This window comes from Apis florea, unplaced genomic scaffold (genome assembly GCF_048593485.1).
Source record: "Apis florea isolate Af1SG1 unplaced genomic scaffold, ASM4859348v1 contig_2201_pilon, whole genome shotgun sequence".
Taxonomy (NCBI): Eukaryota; Metazoa; Arthropoda; class Insecta; order Hymenoptera; family Apidae; genus Apis; species Apis florea.
The window spans coordinates 1,978,519-1,995,474 of NW_028256542.1; the positions used below are offsets into that span (position 1 = coordinate 1,978,519).

Consider the following 16,956-nt stretch of genomic DNA (forward strand, 5'->3'; position numbering starts at 1 on the left):
CAAAAAGTGATTCTTGTAAATTTTTATCTTCTTTCGGAAGGATAAAAACAAATATATCTTAAACATTGGAATATTAATTTCTTTTCTTTTTTCCATCAGAATCATAGTATTCATTCACATACACATGTTGTTCTTCCATTAACTTTTTATACCATTCTTATCTCGTATCTGGTATATCAGTGGCACATGATGGCCTTCCTTGCAATTGATTCACTCGATGATCTCATTGTGCGCGCGCATTCATTTTATTCTTGCCTCTTCGATTCGAAATTTGACACAAATTCACACACGAAACCTTTTGTTTTCTCAAGTAAAATTGCCGCCACGTGGTGTTTGCGCTCAATTAAAAACGGAGGATGATATTTTCAGACATGGAGGAGGAATGTTTCCCGGCGATCTCGATGAACACCGCGTCCGGACGCGACGACCTGTCCTCGTCGTCGTCCACGTCCTCTACCTCAACGATTATCCTAAAGAGAAGGAACAACATAGTACCTGAAGACGTGGAGTGCAGTGAGATCAAAGGGGAGCCGATCAGCGCGCCTAGCAGCCCGTCGGAATCGTGTCAGACGACGATAGTCGACGACAAAAATACGATAACCATGGTGTTCCCTCAGAGCCTTCATTTCTCCAAGAATCACATGTCGCAGACCAGCGACAGCGAGGAAGACGACGAGGAATATTACCAGGTGCTTGGTCGTTTCGTTATTTACTTATTTCTTCTTTTTCATCTTTTGCGTCCAGTGTTTCTAAAAATTTGTCCAATAGTTGATTTCAACAATTGATTTGAATTTATATACACGAGATGTTTTTGCACCAGTTTTGGAATATAAGTGGAAACATTGATGATAACAATTGTTTATATGGCCAACTATTTCCAAACGCAAAATATTTCACGGTTATTCATCGGTGTGAACGAACACCTGTTCCAACATGATGACGCCAAACACCGAATCGTAGTTAATTATCACCAGAGCGAAACAATATCAATACGAATGTAATAATGACACGTGTTAGAAACTGAATAATCTAATTAAAAATAGATCCCAATTTAAAATTTCACACTTGTATTCACAAGCAGATATTGAAAACGTAATTCACCAATCTCTCCCTCCTTTTTAATCTCCCCAATTTCTCTCTCTCTCTCTCTCTATCACCTTCAACAATAATCAAAATATTAAAATTAAAATTATCCAAAATATCTTTCTTTCCACGAGGATCGAGTTTTTGTTAAAACGTCAACAAAGGAGAATAAACTATCTGTGTCGCAGGGTATGGAGGTGGAGGAGTACAACGGGGAGGCGAGCGACGTGAAGCAGGCGGATCTGCGCGCGTCCAGGCAGGGTCTGCCGCCGACGCCTCCGAGCAGCGCGAGTTCCGACAGCGAGGGCACCGCTTCCGCTTCCTGCTCGCCGGAACGCCGAGATTCCCAGAGCTCGGCGCACGCACAGAATCTCAGGGGCATGCTCACGCCCAGGCTTTACATCACCAACGCCACGCACACCACCAGACAGCCCATCCACACACCCTTGATTTCCTGCCAACCGGTTAGCCAAAAATCATCCTTTTTTTTCTTTTATTAATGATCCGTGGAATAAATGAACAGTTCATAGGATTGTTAATTGGTTGAAATTAATTTCGTGAATGCACGTAATTATATGGATGAAATTATACGTTTCGAAATGTCGTGTAATATATTTATCGAGCGTATAAGAAGTAATTTCCTTGATCGATAAATAGGGGATATGATCAAGTAGGGAAGAAGATGGATAATACGATTTTTGTGACGTGGTACGAAATTGATTGGTTTGCAGAAAGGATCGACGGGAGTGTTAACATTGACGGAAGAGGAAAAGCGGACATTGATCGCGGAAGGGTACCCTGTTCCAACAAAATTGCCGCTTACGAAGCAGGAGGAAAAATCCTTGAAGAAAGTTCGCAGGAAAATTAAAAACAAGGTAAGGTTTTCCAGGTGTTGAAAAATAATTGATGCAATTTTGTAAATACGAATCAAATGAGAGAGAGAAATAAAGGAAAGAAAACGAGAAATTAAACTTTCAAAATTGTACATTTATAAATGCTTCAAGGTTGACGACGTATGATTACGTAAACGTGCTATTTATTTTTTTGACTATTCTGTTTTCCCTATTCATGAGTCATCGTCTAAAAGAAGATATTTAACACTTTGAGTGCTCGTTAAAATTACCAAATGTGGGCAAAAAAAAAAAAAAAAAAAAAAACGTCCTTCTCTTTTATCACTCACGATAGATATATACATAGTGTCGTTATTGATATATTTACAATAACATATATTTTCTTACATTTCTTACTTTTTTTTATTCAATCGTTATTTGTAAATGCCTCGAAGCAATTTTCATTTTTTTTTTTTTTATTAATCATATTTTTGATACAACATGGAAATAATCAAAGGGCGAATTGACAAATTGAGAAAAATACGAAAGGTATTGAGATAAATATATTTCTTTTTCATCAAAATGAAATAACTAACATTCAACAATATTTATTTATTAAAATATATGACATTTCGAACAATACTCATTTTTCAGAAATTTATAAAATTTAACGGGAAAGAACAATGATAATATCCAAATTGCTCGTACTAAAAAAATTACTTGTTAAGAATCTCTTTACACAGTTATTTAAAATTTTAACGAATAATCGATAACGCAATCAACACCGAACGAAACTCGACGCATGATCGGCTGCCTCGTGTTACAGATATCGGCTCAGGAGTCTCGACGGAAGAAAAAGGAGTACATGGACGGATTAGAAAGACGTGTCACCATGCTCACAAACGAGAATTCCTCGTACAGGGACAGGCTAACAGCCCTGGAGGACAAGAATCGCGAATTATTGAAAGAACTTCAACGTCTTCAAGCCCTGCTTCAGCTGCAAAACTCGTAGACGCGAAAACAAATATAAAATATTCCCCTCCCGCAAGCCGAAGACTTGAGTCAAGAAGACACGTATTAATTATTACCGCTCGTAGTGATCCAAAGGATTCTATAAAGACTGGAGGCCGGAACCAGGGTCTCAGAACGTGTTCCTCATCGTTGAATTACGAGTGTTCTTTTTACTCTTATTATAGTTTTACTTTGACCCTTGGACAATTTTCAAATTATTGTTCGCTCGACTTCTTTCTTTCGTTGAATCATGAATATGTATTACATATTAATTCCACGATTTCCGGATAACATTTCTTTTTTTTTTTTTTCATTTTCGTCGAGTTATACGGGGTCGATATATATACATACATACATATATACATGCATATATATATATATGGGATCAAAAGATCGATGTCGCGGATTATATATCACAGACTTATATATTTTCCAAGGGAACAGTGCAATTCCTTTACATTCCTGTAAAGTCTTCCTCGTGTGTAGCGGATCGAGTAGGTATCGAGAGTAGAACGCGATTCGCGATATAAAATATTCCTTGGACCGCCTTGTCTTCCTGTTTCCGTGGACAGGAATCCGGCGATGATCGTGCAATTCAACCGTGGAGTGCCTTGATTCGCTAATCTCGATGATTCTTCCATCGCAAACGGATGAATTGGATTTTTCATTTTTCATTTTAAGTTTTAATTCATTATTGTCACGTTGGTTCTCGATCCTTACGTTACCATTATAGAGATGTAATCAATTTTAACGAGAATTGAAATTCAGTTTTTAAAGAATTCGCGGGATTTCTGAGATTATTTTTTTCCGCGTCACATATTCGATTTCTATATTTTAAATCTGTTTGTGGATTATTATGTGGTCTAAAAAATTATAAATTATAATTAGAAGCATTTGGTTAATTGAATAATTCTTATTGAATTTTTAACGTATAACTTTTTTTTTATTCGTTTCTTTCTTTTTTTTTTTTTTTTTAATTTTCAGAGTGTCAAAAAAATTTTTGACTTCTCTATAAAGAGAGACCAAAATAACGATGAATTTTTGGTATCTATTTATTTTAAAAATAGTAAATTCAATAAATATTTCAATTCATTTAATGAAAAGTATATATTTTAAGAATCGCTATTTACATTTAGATTTGATAAAATTCTAAATTACATTCAAGAAGATGATTTTCTTTTTTTTTTTTCTTCTTCTTCTTCTTTTTTTATTGTGCAAAGGGATGAAACGAAGTTCGATCGAATTTTAATTCGAACTTTAAAATCGAAAACGAAATATTAAAATAGACATCGATGGGACGTTTCATAATTAAAACGAATGACGAGGATTAAATTTGCAGCGAGATAGACGAACGTTCGTTTCGGCTATCGAAATATTTAATGATGCATTTTCAATCGATCGCAATCGATATTCGATCGACAATTTATATTCGATATATTAGATATTTTATTCGTCCGAATAATATAAAAATTAGAAATGAGAAATGTGACGAACGATGTAGTTGAAATATATATAATAATAAGACGACGTACAATTGAAACGATAAATGTTCATCGTGTTAAGTATAGAATTAATTATAGATAATGAATAATTTTAGAGCGAACAGAGGTGCGTAATTAATTAATTAAGGTTAAAAAAAAAATATTTTATATAAAAAAGAATTCGATTATCGTCTGCGCCTATTTTCTCGAGAGAAAATTATATAATAGATTATGAGATATAAATCATATATATATATATATATTTAAGAATTTATTTATAGGTTAGAATATTTTAAACGCGAGATATAGATTTGTACATTATACTTGTTAAAGAAATTTTATTTACTTGGCCATCTATAATGTTGCGGATGGCTCGTTTCATCGTGGTTTTAAGAAAAACATTGTGCAATCATTTCGATTTTTCTCTTCAAAGAATGCGCCACATTATATATAGGAGTAATATTTTATAGTTTTTACTTTACTATACTATACTAGGTGCAATGTGATTCGTGGAATGATAAAAGATAAACAAATTTCTCGAGATATATTTTCAATCGAATCGTTTTTGAAAAATAATATATTTCTAGAGAAAATTCCTTCTCGATAGTTAAGGGAAATATTTTTTTGAATCAAGCTTTTTTTCAAGATGTTTGTTTCGAAAAAGAAATTCGTTCCAACAGAAATATTTGTAAAAAGGGAAAGAGTTTCCTTTATGAAAGAAATATCATCGTGGAACGATCTTTTGTGCAAAAATAATTTAAGAAAAAATTATGTCTTTTTATAGAAAATTATCAGTTAAGTAAAATATTAGTTAGCCAACTAATATTGAAAAAATATTTGACTTAATTTTATTTTATTTTAGATTAGATCTTGCAACTTTACGACGAATCAGATTGCACTTTATATATTCCATACTCGCATTTTATCGTCGAATTTCGAATTAGGGGACGTTATTACGTTTCTTCCCACATCTAATAGGTACAAATATCATCGGTAATGTCCACGATCGTGCAAAATTAGGATTAAAAAGAGGCATCGACGAATGATTCTGAAGAGAATTCTTGTTTCGAATACAAGCGGTGCCATTCGTTACGAATGACGATCTTCGAAACTAGATCCTCGTTAGACGAACTTTTTAAATATAATTATTAATCACATAGAAGAAGAAAATATTCATTTCATTTTAATTTTTGATAATCGAAATTTTATTAAAACACATCGAATGCCATGTGAGTTAAAAGTTATCGCTATATCACAAAATTATACCTCTTGTGTTAACGAAAAATCGAAAATTGTACAATTATTGTTGAAATCGAAGAAACAAGGAGGGAAAACTAATTTTGGAACGTGTTTTCATAAGGAGAATGATTATATTCGAAATGAAGGTTTTTAGCTTGAAAAATTCTACGAAATGATGAAATAGCAGTTTCTGTCTGCTTTGGTTGGCTATTTCAAGCTCCAAGTTGGACGAAGCTTCGCCGTCTGAAATTTCTATTTTTGTGCCAGATTCGGTGGATCGTTTGAACAATAACAAATATACTTTAGTCTTTACAATCTGAAAGATACTTTTTTGTAAAATAAATTGACATTATGTCTTTGGTAAAATTAAAATGAGAGAAACGGTTAATTTTTTTTTTTTAAGCTTTCATGCTTTGGAAAAAAAATATTTTTCGTTACAAATAAAAAAAGAGAAATTTTCTAAAATTAATTCTCTTTTATTTAAAAAAGAAAAAGAAGAGAAACTATTTTGGGAGCAAACAAATTTAACTCTCATGGCACTGAACGTATTAATAGAGATTCGAACGATCATTTATAGAATAATAAACCAGGGACCAATAGGGATTCGATGGCGCATCTCTCGTTCCTTCGTCGAACACGATCGAGAGGTTTCTCGCGCGATTTTGCGATATCATGTCACGTGAAAAATTGCTTATGGCTTTGATCCAAAGGCCTCGATTCAATTGGATTTCGCGTGAACTTCAATTAACTTATCTATCCGGTATAAACCGACCAGAGGAAAAACTTTAAATATGATCTCTTTAGATCTCTTGATGAGCTCAAATAACCGAGTTTACAATACCGAATCTGATGGAAAAAATTGTTTTCTCGTCTATACGCATTGAAAATTGAAATTTGGAAATTTCAAAATTTTCTTAAGTTTCGTATCAAAAAAAAAAAAAAGTTTTTGTTCGAATTTGATACAATCACAGTAAAAAATATCAATCTTGAAAAAAAAATTTACCAAACCGTGTCGTGTGTGTTCACAATAAACTTATTCAGAAACATATTTCTACGTTATTTTTACGTCGTGAATATATCGTATTCATGGTGAAAAAGTGCGTAAAAAAGAGAACACTGACTCAGTGTCTATCAATTACGTCTAAGCATATCCACGAACGTGGATATTCTTACCAACTTAAAGACCGATGTGCTTAACAGTGTTTTTTTTAAAGAAGATATTATTCTTCGCCTTTTTTAAGTTACGATTGGCTCTCCTGGTTTCAATTCAATTCGCTCATCGATGCTTGTATTTAATATCTGTAAGGAAATAATTATGTAAAAGCCTATATATAAAGAAAAATTTAATATTTTTAAACGCAAATTTAAAAAAATTTAAAAAAAGAGAAAATTTTTTTGAAATTCTTTTTTCTAATTGAAGAATTTCCAAGTGTGTTTCTTTCAACATTTCTAAGCATTTTGAATTCTTTGATATTTTCAAATTCGTATCCAACATTCGAAAATAAAATACACATTTCTTCTAAATGTTTTATTTAGAAAAAGTGCACGCCACCCACATTATACGATTATTATATTCGTGGAAATATCAGCAAATTTACTCGAGGAAACCTCATAGATCGTTAGATAGAAGAATCATAGCCTGGCACGTAGGTGATCGTGTAATTTCGTGTGTACAAAAATGCCAATTGAACGCAGTTTTTATCGAGAATAAAAAGAAAAAAAATATATATATATATATATAAACGACAGAGTTAATTTAATATATTCTATGAACGAAGCTTTATATAAATGATTATATATATATATATCTATATATATGTATATATACATATATATAAATATATATCTATACATAAAATATTTCTATATAAACAGATAATATATGTATACACTAAAGAAAATATACACGCATTTACAAACCTTATATACACCGAGAATAGGAGATATAATACACAAATACACGCGCGAATTATACATTTATCTAGGTCTCATTTATCGCGAAAAAAATGAATCGTTCGTAAAATTCATTCGTACATGCTCTACGATATCGTATGCATTATATTATTTATCCACAGAATCTATATATATATATATATAAAATATATATATATATATATATACGTGTTAGCTATGCGACGACTTATCCTATTATCCCGACGAGTGTCTTTACGCGATTACGATGTGTACGGTAGCCACGTGTACGATGTTACACGTGACCTCATTGCGACTAATTTCGAACGTTGTACGACAAGAAATAAACACATGTGACTTAATGTTCTTGCTATGTGTTCTCCTTCCGCTAATTCTATTATATTTAGTGGTCGGATTCTTGTCGATTGAATCTCGATTACGACGTAATTTCTATTTATGCGAATTCACGTTTATAATAGAATTCCATTTAACGTGAAACATTTTTTGTTTCAACATTTTATCTATGCGAATTATAGATAATAGAATGTTATGTGAATTTCGTTCATTTTCTTTTTTGTAGGTCTGATTGAAACGTATCGTATCAAGAAGTCATGGATAAGTAAGAGAAGAAGAAGTGAATCACAATTGAAATATTTATTTCCAACGATGTGTTCAAATATGGAATAATATAATTGTAATAAGGAAAAAGAAAAATTTTCAAAATATGAAGTTTTTGAATAATTTTTTTTTTTTTTTTTTTGAAATAGAAGCAAAGTGTATGCACAAGCAACCAGTAAACTCAGTTAAGTTTAGTTTCTATTGCAAAAGTATTGTTACTTATATACGGTGTTTCATATATACCATTCTTATTGGTACAATCATGATAACTGGAAGAAGTTACATTCACGTACAAGGAGACAATGTAATCAGTGTATGAAAACAACAGTGTATGAACTAAATGGAAGGATCGATTTCAAAATCAATTGTTCTCTCAAGGCCAATTCCTCACTTCAAATAACTTTATATCGTGCAAGTTGACTTTATCTTTTAGAATTTCATTACATTTCTGTCACTATTATTCCTCCTTTGTATGCAGATTCTTAGAATGGATAAAATAAGTGTAAAATAAAGTGACCGCTGAATTAATTTAAATATCAATTGGATTCAAAGATCAATTGGAACTTTGGATTATTAAAAAATTTTGTTGAAATTATTGAAATTATTTCTTAAAAGGAGAACGAGTGTGTTAATATTTAATATTTTTTTTTCTGATGTTCTCAAAATAGTTCTTGCGTCAAATTTTATCAAATTTAATCAAGTAGATCTTTATAATTCAATATATATTTTCTCACGTTTCAATTAAGATTGTTAAAGAATTATTGAAATTTAATGATATCGATAATGCTATTTTGTTACAATTTTCATCTATTTTTAAAACTTTAAAATTCTACGCTTTCCACGTTTATATTCAATAATTTTCAAATTCGTTAAATTTTAGGAAGGAAAGAAAAACATAACTAAAATACTAAGAATTGTACGAGCAATTCCATTAGCTCATTGATCAAGATCCACTTCCTCGATCTGATCCTCCTCCACTCTATCCTTAAGGGTTGACAAACTCAGGGGTTTTTCCATGTCCAAAACCTCCCCTTCCTCCTTACGACCTTTTCTTTTCGATCTGTACAAAGGATTCTCGAATCTTCCGCCTGAAGATGACTCTTTGTTGTCCGTTTCTATATCCTCGAGATTTGATTCACGGATACTGGCGACATCTGTTATTTGAACGTTACCCTCTGAAATATTTTCAAAACGGGCGAAACCGAACGGTTTGCCAGCCTGTTTCTTGTCCACTCGAACTCCATCCCTTATCGAGGAAAATATTTGCGTGCAGCCCAACAGAATTCTGAAAATTATTTAAAATTTAATACGTAATTTTTATTCCCTCGAAAATGTAAAAATTAAAATATCCTACATTCTTTTCTATTTTCTTTAAATTTTGCTGTTCAAGATTCATAGAAGGAGATAGAAATATAATATTAATATTTTTAATTCTTTAATTCTTTGTAATTTTATTTTAGAATCTTTATAATTATTATGATGGTTGTATTAACTATTTCTTAAATTGAAACATCTGAAGTCTAGTTTTTTTCACTTTTTATTATTCACTTTTTCCACTTAGAACTTTGTTGCAGTAAAATATTCACTATAATTCGAGTTTATATTTTGTTAAAATTATATTATATGCGTCCTATTTACTGTCGCTGTGGAACAAAGTGGAGGGAAGAAGTTAAAAGATTAACGAATTTTATTTTTTTTTCTTTTAGAAACAACACTTTTAAGGAATAGTTGAAGAACTCGATTATGCAAGTTAAACGGTTCTTCTTTTCTTCTTTTTTTTCTTTTCGACTACTTTAGAAATTTACATTTTCCCCTTATGAATATTTCTCATCAAAGTTCTTTAACTCTTAAAAATTATCTCAAAAAAGAAATTGCGTTAATATATATTATTATTAAGAGCATGAAAGTTCATCTCGATATAGTTTGACAAAATATCTTTTTATTTAGAAAAATTATTTTTCAATCGTCACGAACAATATTCCATACATTTCTGTTATGAATGGAATTTTGAATCTATAGTTTTTGAATATATATATATATATCAACTGTAATAGAATTTAAAAAGATTCCAAATATTGTTTTTTTCTTCTTTCTTTTCTCGTGATTTGGAATTTCATCTCATAAATCATTCGATTAAATATACATGTACATATTTTCTTTACATCTCTATTATGTATTTCAATGATTTGTTAGATAAGAAAATTTAGAAATCGCAGGTGTTTCAACGTGCAATTCGGTTCATCATGCGCAAACATGTGATATCACGTGGATTCGAAGCAATCTCTGCTGTTTTCCCGATAGTTTCGTCACTTGGAATCACGTGGATTAATGAAAATTTCTCAAATAGAACTCGTGACGAATCGTTATAACAATTAACACGAATCTTTTCAAGCAGAGATATAATCCTTGAAAATATTTCCACAATTTTCTTTAAATTTTTTTCAAAAAGTTCATACAACAAAAGAAACAAGAGTTCACAACAAATGTTCACATTTACTCCTTTTTTTTTTTTTACAAATTACAAACGCTCGAACTTAAAAAAAGGAATAAAAGGAAAATTTATTCACGAATATAATATTTCGAGATGTCGATAAAACTCTTAAGTGTGGATCTAAAAGTGTAATAAAAAGATATGCACCAGTGAATCCTCGCTGTAATTCACCAGTGAAATATCGTCCAATATCGTGACAATTAAAAATTTATCCAACGACGTTCTTCTTCTTCTTCTTTTTTTTTTTTTTTAAACAACGTATTTCGTTCGTTCTCGTCCAGAAACATCCTGAGGGGAAGTTAATTTTGCAGACATCCGGTCCATAGGAGTCGCAAGTTTGCAGTTCGCCTCATGTTTCATATTCCGTGTAATTACTTTTTCCATCGCATCTTTCTTCCATTCTTCTTCCCTTTCCTTCCCATCCTTCTTTTCCATCCTTCGTTTCCCCGTTGTTTCTGCCACTCGACACTATCCGCCATCGACGCCCACATGTCGGATATACAAGGGTCAAATGGGACGAGCTTGATATGGAAAAGCTTCATAGCAATTTTTTTGCAATGAAATACCCTCGTTGAAATACTCATTTCCGTTCCCCCGTTTCGCGAAAACGTGCATCGTTCAGCTATTTTTGACGAGTTATTAATTTTGCTCTCTCTCTCTCCTCCACTCACGATTTCTTTCGATTTCATTTTTTGGCGTTTCGCATTTTTTTCTTTTCTCTCTCTCTTTTTGTTTAATTATATTAATACGTATATTCGTTTTTTTTTTAAATCATTTTTCCATGAAAAGTTGTTGGGAAAAATTTGAAAAATCGGAATTTAAAAATGTTGATATTCGTAAACATTTTAATCGAATCGTTATGTTACGTTATTTTATTCAAAGAAAAATCTCCTTGATTCATATTGATCATAAATTTAAAAAAATAAAAAGGACATCTCTCTTATGCAGAGGGGATATAATCTTTCTACCATATTATTCCTTTACGATCCCATTGTATCCCATAAATTTTTTAAATTACTTTCATCTTAAATCAGCATTATTAAAATTGTTCATCAATCCTCGTAATAAATGAGGTATAAAGAAACGGAATGGCTGTTCGTAAATATCATGATTTTCTTATATGTATACATATAACAATATATTGAACCATACATTCTTTCTAAGATATCAGAAATATTATTATTAACAATTTATTACTCACTGTCTGTAGGAATAGCCAAAGTATAAGAAGACGATGAATAAGAGTGCAAGGAGGATCAATGGTGTAACGAACAGCGAAGCCAGTGCAACAGTTGCGCCGTTATCCCGCAAAGCGGCACCGGTCACTTGTGCGGCGAAAACCTCGATTTTCATATCTGTCAACGGGAACAGAAATCAATACATAATTCAAAAAAAAAAAAAAAAAACAATGGAAGAAAAACGAACGACATCGTAACACAACAATAGTTAAAGAATTTACTCGAAAGGGTTGTCTTCACATCTTCCAACCCCTCGAGAATATCGATTTCCGAGTAATCGCCCTTCCTCTTTATCAGAACCTCGACACCGCCGCTCCAAGCACGTCTCACGTGCCAGGCAAGCTTCTCCTGGCGACCTTCCAAAGCTTCGTCAGCGACTGCCTGGACCAACGACAAAGACGTCCTGTCCGTCAAAGACAAACGGCCACCGCAATATCTGCAGCAATGGCCTTCCACCTGAATTTGAAAATCGTCGAGGATCGTCGGTGTGAAGAGACGCGCGTATATCAATCGATGATATGTTTAATTTTTCACCCACCCAGAACGGATACTCGCAGGCAGGGTGGCCACACTTCGGTCTTTGAATGGCGCAAATTTCCTCGAGGTAGTAACCGTTCGGATCGTCCTGACAGGAACACTTCCCGCAATTGTATCCCGCGTATCTGCGCGAGATTTCGAATTGTTCTTATTAACACGTTCGTCGGCCAGCGTGATTTCCTCACGGCCGTAAGAACGTGAACAGAGCGATAAACGGAAGTTTAGTTTTTTATTTTAATATAAAATTTAGTTATATATATATATATTTATATATATTAGTTCTTAGCTTTCATTAACTAATTCTGTAATACCGATTCTGAATTAGTTGTTTTCAATGCCTCTACTTCTTTTCGCAATTTTAAGTATTTCTGAATATAAGTCTCTAATTGACAACTCAGTTCTATGTTATCAGTGGTAATAACACCCTTCTATGTTATCATATACCATATATAATATTAGATTTAAAATTGTATCATACTTTTCTGTTTCTACTATTCTTAAATTTTAAATTCTGTGTGTTATTCCATTAAATTTCTTTTAAAATTTCAACTCTTTGCATTCATATCTCGCCATACAATCGTTATCCTATATTTTATTATTATACATATATTAACACTCTAGAGGGCTCTTCTTACCTGATTGATAACTTTCTTAAATATAAACATACAAATGGTTAAAATCTTTTTTTTTGAAGAAGAAGAAGAAAGAAAATCACCCATATACGTGGCGACGAACGTGTTAAAGATTTACGAAGAATTGTAGAATTCTAAGCAAGTTCAAGAAGGATTGGAAGAATTAAATCGAATTTGAAATAAGATATAAGTTGAAAAATTGAAAAAATTTACACGTACCTCACGGTGGATATTCCTTTCTCGAACTCCCTTTTGGTTTCCAAATCTGCCCATTGCCAGGCGGTGTATGGACGCTTTTCATCGTTCGTTCGAACCGACCTCACTTCGATCCTCTTCATCGGCAAGAGAACGCTGAAGATACGCGTTTTTTCAGGCAGCACCACGTCGTCCTGGCGGCACGGCACCTGCTCGAGATGAGGCGCTGCTTCCGAGCTTCCGTTCCAATTTTCTGGATCAGCCCAGAACAAGTGGCCGGATCTCGACCACCGACTGATTTTCCTTGGCGAGTTTCCTCCTGGCTCGGTTAACTTTTGCGATCAGGGATGATAATATCGTTAATGAAAGGGTAAAATTTTTCAAGTAATTTTTATCGAATAATTTATTTTCTTTTTATTTTTTATTACTCTTCGTTCGAACCTGCTCAATAACAGAACGATAATTCCTTGATTCAATTTTGTGGATTTTATTAAGCGTGAAATGAGAGAAAGGTCAGAGAAATTATCTGATTATTTTTACATTCAATTACGTACTCCAAAGTAAAAAGATACTTTAAAGGCGTAATGGAAGAAAAATATTTTATTCGAGTGAGATAATTGTTAATTAATCATTAAATTTATCATATTTGTTAATAATTTAGCAAACGTGCAAACATTCGACCAGAATAGGTACCATTGCACATCTATCATCAGTGACCTATTAAAACGATAATTTAATTTAGAGATTTGAAGATTACACTTAATATAAATATAAATTTCGTTTTCGAAATATACCATTAAGTTTAATTTATCATTGCCCTGATTGTATTAATCCAAAATGATCTATGCGCCATATACCATGCGTATCGATGTTAATAATTAATCTGTTTCCATAAATTAACGAGTAAATAAAATTTACGCGTTACCTGTAATCTTCCGTTTCTAGGTAGAGCCAAGGATCCAGTTCTGGCCAGATCAATTCCAGAGAGTCTCAGATTCTCGGATTTCCCAATTCCCACAGCGTGTCTCGTATCCAAAGGAAACGTCACATAACTATCTAATTCCGGTATCCGTCCTCCAATCCAATTTTCAGCCGTCTCCCATTCCAAATTTGGTAGCCAATACTTCTCGACGCCGATCGATGATTTTATCAACATCGAGATAAATATCCATATTGTCCAAATTCTCACTTTCATATTCGTGCAAATTCTTTTTTCAAACTTCTTTCCTAAACTTTGTAAACGAAATCGATCAAATTTTATTCGAAGAAGCGATAATTTCAATTCATTTTTTTTTTTTTTTTTTTTTTAATTGAAGATTTTTTTAGATTTCACGAGAGTATTGGTAACAATAGTGGAAAGAATGGAAATGGGAAAAATGTGAAATGGAATGAGGTAAAAATTTTTGACACAGATATGAAACTAAGCTTGAAACGACTAGGAAACGAACGATTGCCGGACTAAACTATCAGAAACTGAAGCGGATAATTGGAATCGAAGGGGCGTGCCAGATTTACGATATACTGCTCCAGACTTGTTTTATTATCTCTATTATTTAACTTTCCACGAATCTCCTAAAATAATCACGTGAAAAATCATTTTTTATAAAATGTATTTACACGTATTTTCATAATTTGGCAAAGTATTTCTTTCTTTTTTTTATTTGATTTGGAATACTTTTAATCTAAAAAATTAATACAATATTTAAAAATTTTGAATATTATTGGAATTAAAATGACGCAATGTTGCAATTTTTTTTTCCATGAAAAATTCTAAATAATTTTTTTTTCTTCATCTCTACAAGGTTATTCAAGAAATTATAAGCTTCGTTTTTTTCATCTCTTTTTTTCCTTTTCTCTCTCTCTTTTTTTTTTTTTTGAAGAACATTTATTCGTCAAATATTTGAACAAAAATTATTTAAACAAAGTTCGCTTAAAATTAACGTTGTAAAAATAATATGATAGTTTGTGGTGTTTTTTTTTTTTTTCTTATTCGAGTAACAATCGAGTGTTACGTCTAACATTTACATGGGTTTTGGAAATATGTTTTTCAATTATATTTAGCCATATTTAACTAGTTTTAATGTATAATAATTTCGAATTCACAATTGGACACAAGCGGATAAAGCACAGAGCTGGGTTAATTAGGCCGAAGTCAGGAAAAATTTCAATTTTTTAAATACATTTTTCGTTTCAAATAAAATTCCAATTCGATCCGCTAGAAATTTTCAAGCGGATGTTAAAACAGATGTTAATGTTTTACAAAATATTATATTTTCATTGCGATGAATCGACGTATTCCGTGAATAAATAAAGAACGTAAATAGCAGGTTTATAAATGCTTTATTGAAAATTTGTGACAAAAACATGTGATATATTATTCGAAATCATGGAAGAAAAATAATAGAATTCATTTTTATAAATTGTTGTCAACACCAGAACTACCTGAAAGGCGTAATTGTTTAAATATATTGATGATTATAATAATATATTAGTACATCTTTCCTACATACATCTCTCCTTCCGGCCAAAATCCATTTGTGCCATTCAGTCATTGTATCCCTGATACAATCGTGTTTCTATTCTAAAAAGCTAATTAAACACTGTAACATCAGAATATTATTAGAATATTGCCAAAAGTATACGTGTGGCAAAATGGGAAACTCGATTATGGTAGTTCTAATGTTAAAATCTGTGTAACGTCGTATCAGCGATGAAATGACTTATTACATATTATTATTATTATTATTATTATTATTATTATTATAATTATTATTATTATCAATGTAATGAACAAATTTATCTATACAATAGGAACTTTAATAAATCATTTTCAAAATTAATATATTGTAAAGATTTTGCTTCAGAGGTCACAAAACTTTCTATAATAAAATTCGGTCGTTTCGTTTTTAAAAATCTTTTCCACAATCTCTCGTCAATCGTGAATCCAAGCCAATCATCCAATACCTCCAATCTGCGCTGCATTTTATCATGGAAATCAAAATCAATCATCAAGATAATCCATCCCACCCAGCTCTGCTATTATTCACAACTAGAATCAAATCAAGAAATTAAACTTTCATCAATGAAGATTGAAATCTGTGAAGAAAATAAGGAAATACAAAGTTGTTGCTTGTTGCTTGACCGAGCAAAAGTAAAGTTCATAGGGGTGATTTATTATGCTTGAAAGGAATTAAAAGTTACAAGTAAGTGGATGTTGTTTAACGACAATAATTTTATTGAAAAATTCATCTTCAATGACACAAATGGCAATAAGTTGTTCGAGTTTCGACTTATATTCTTCTTCTAACTTTCTAAAGAAGCGTGTTGTCTTGGGATGATCGAGAAAAAGTTTTTTGGAAGAATAACATTGGAAATAAATTATATTTTTATCATTATTGAATTGTCTCCAAATCGATTAAGTCAGATCGAGGAAAATTGATACTCTAATAAATTTTGAAAATTTCCAACGTATGGAAAAAAAAATACTACAAATGCACAAGCGTCTACAATTTATTTACAAGATCGATTGTAAGGATAAGATTGTATTGTCAATTGCAAGATTTGTATACAACAATTGCATTCATTTACAGCGAGAGTCGAAGGTAAATGCAAGTAATATTCAAACATTGATGAACGTCCGTATCTTTCCCTTGTGTTCCTTTTTTTTAACCAATATGCGTGTAAATAAAG

General features: G+C 31.9%; 2 protein-coding genes and 1 long non-coding RNA gene across 6 annotated transcripts in view; 2 read left to right on the top strand and 1 right to left on the bottom strand.

Annotated features, from left to right (window-relative positions):
* CrebA (Cyclic-AMP response element binding protein A) overlaps positions 1 to 3,120 on the top strand; it is a 34,601-nt gene extending 31,481 nt beyond the window's left edge. For all 4 annotated transcript variants that reach the window (XM_012483447.3, XM_086917267.1, XM_086917265.1 and 1 more), the window contains 4 exons: positions 370 to 689; positions 1,272 to 1,547; positions 1,815 to 1,958; positions 2,740 to 3,120. In XM_012483447.3, coding sequence (XP_012338901.1) covers positions 370 to 689; positions 1,272 to 1,547; positions 1,815 to 1,958; positions 2,740 to 2,925 — 926 coding nt within the window. In that variant the 3' untranslated portion in view covers positions 2,926 to 3,120. The remainder of the gene's footprint in view (positions 1 to 369; positions 690 to 1,271; positions 1,548 to 1,814; positions 1,959 to 2,739) is intronic.
* A 777-nt stretch (positions 3,121 to 3,897) lies between these two features.
* Positions 3,898 to 14,338, top strand: LOC147658537 (uncharacterized). Its single transcript, XR_015295104.1, has 4 exons — positions 3,898 to 6,945; positions 11,875 to 12,506; positions 13,445 to 13,636; positions 14,212 to 14,338. It is a non-coding gene; the product is annotated as an uncharacterized LOC147658537 (long non-coding RNA).
* LOC100868197 (protein amnionless) lies at positions 8,191 to 14,726 on the bottom strand. Its single transcript, XM_012483442.3, has 6 exons — positions 14,192 to 14,726; positions 13,291 to 13,598; positions 12,441 to 12,564; positions 12,124 to 12,358; positions 11,866 to 12,019; positions 8,191 to 9,458 (listed from the first exon to the last, which is right to left on the bottom strand). Exons 1-6 carry the CDS (start codon positions 14,459 to 14,461, stop codon positions 9,110 to 9,112), a joined length of 1,440 nt encoding a protein of 479 aa, XP_012338896.2. The 5' UTR covers positions 14,462 to 14,726; the 3' UTR covers positions 8,191 to 9,109.
* Between the last annotated feature and the right edge of the window lie 2,230 nt (positions 14,727 to 16,956).

Excerpts from the sequence above, each read along its gene's own strand:
- LOC100868197 (XM_012483442.3), bottom strand. The coding sequence starts at position 14,461 with ATGAAAGTGAGAATTTGGACAATATGGATATTTATCTCGATGTTGATA. Across the intron at positions 12,565-13,290 it reads AAAGGAATATCCACCGTGAG|ATACGCGGGATACAATTGCG; the intron begins GTACGTGTAAAT and ends AATCTCGCGCAG. Across the intron at positions 12,359-12,440 it reads CCTGCGAGTATCCGTTCTGG|GTGGAAGGCCATTGCTGCAG; the intron begins GTGGGTGAAAAA and ends TTTCAAATTCAG.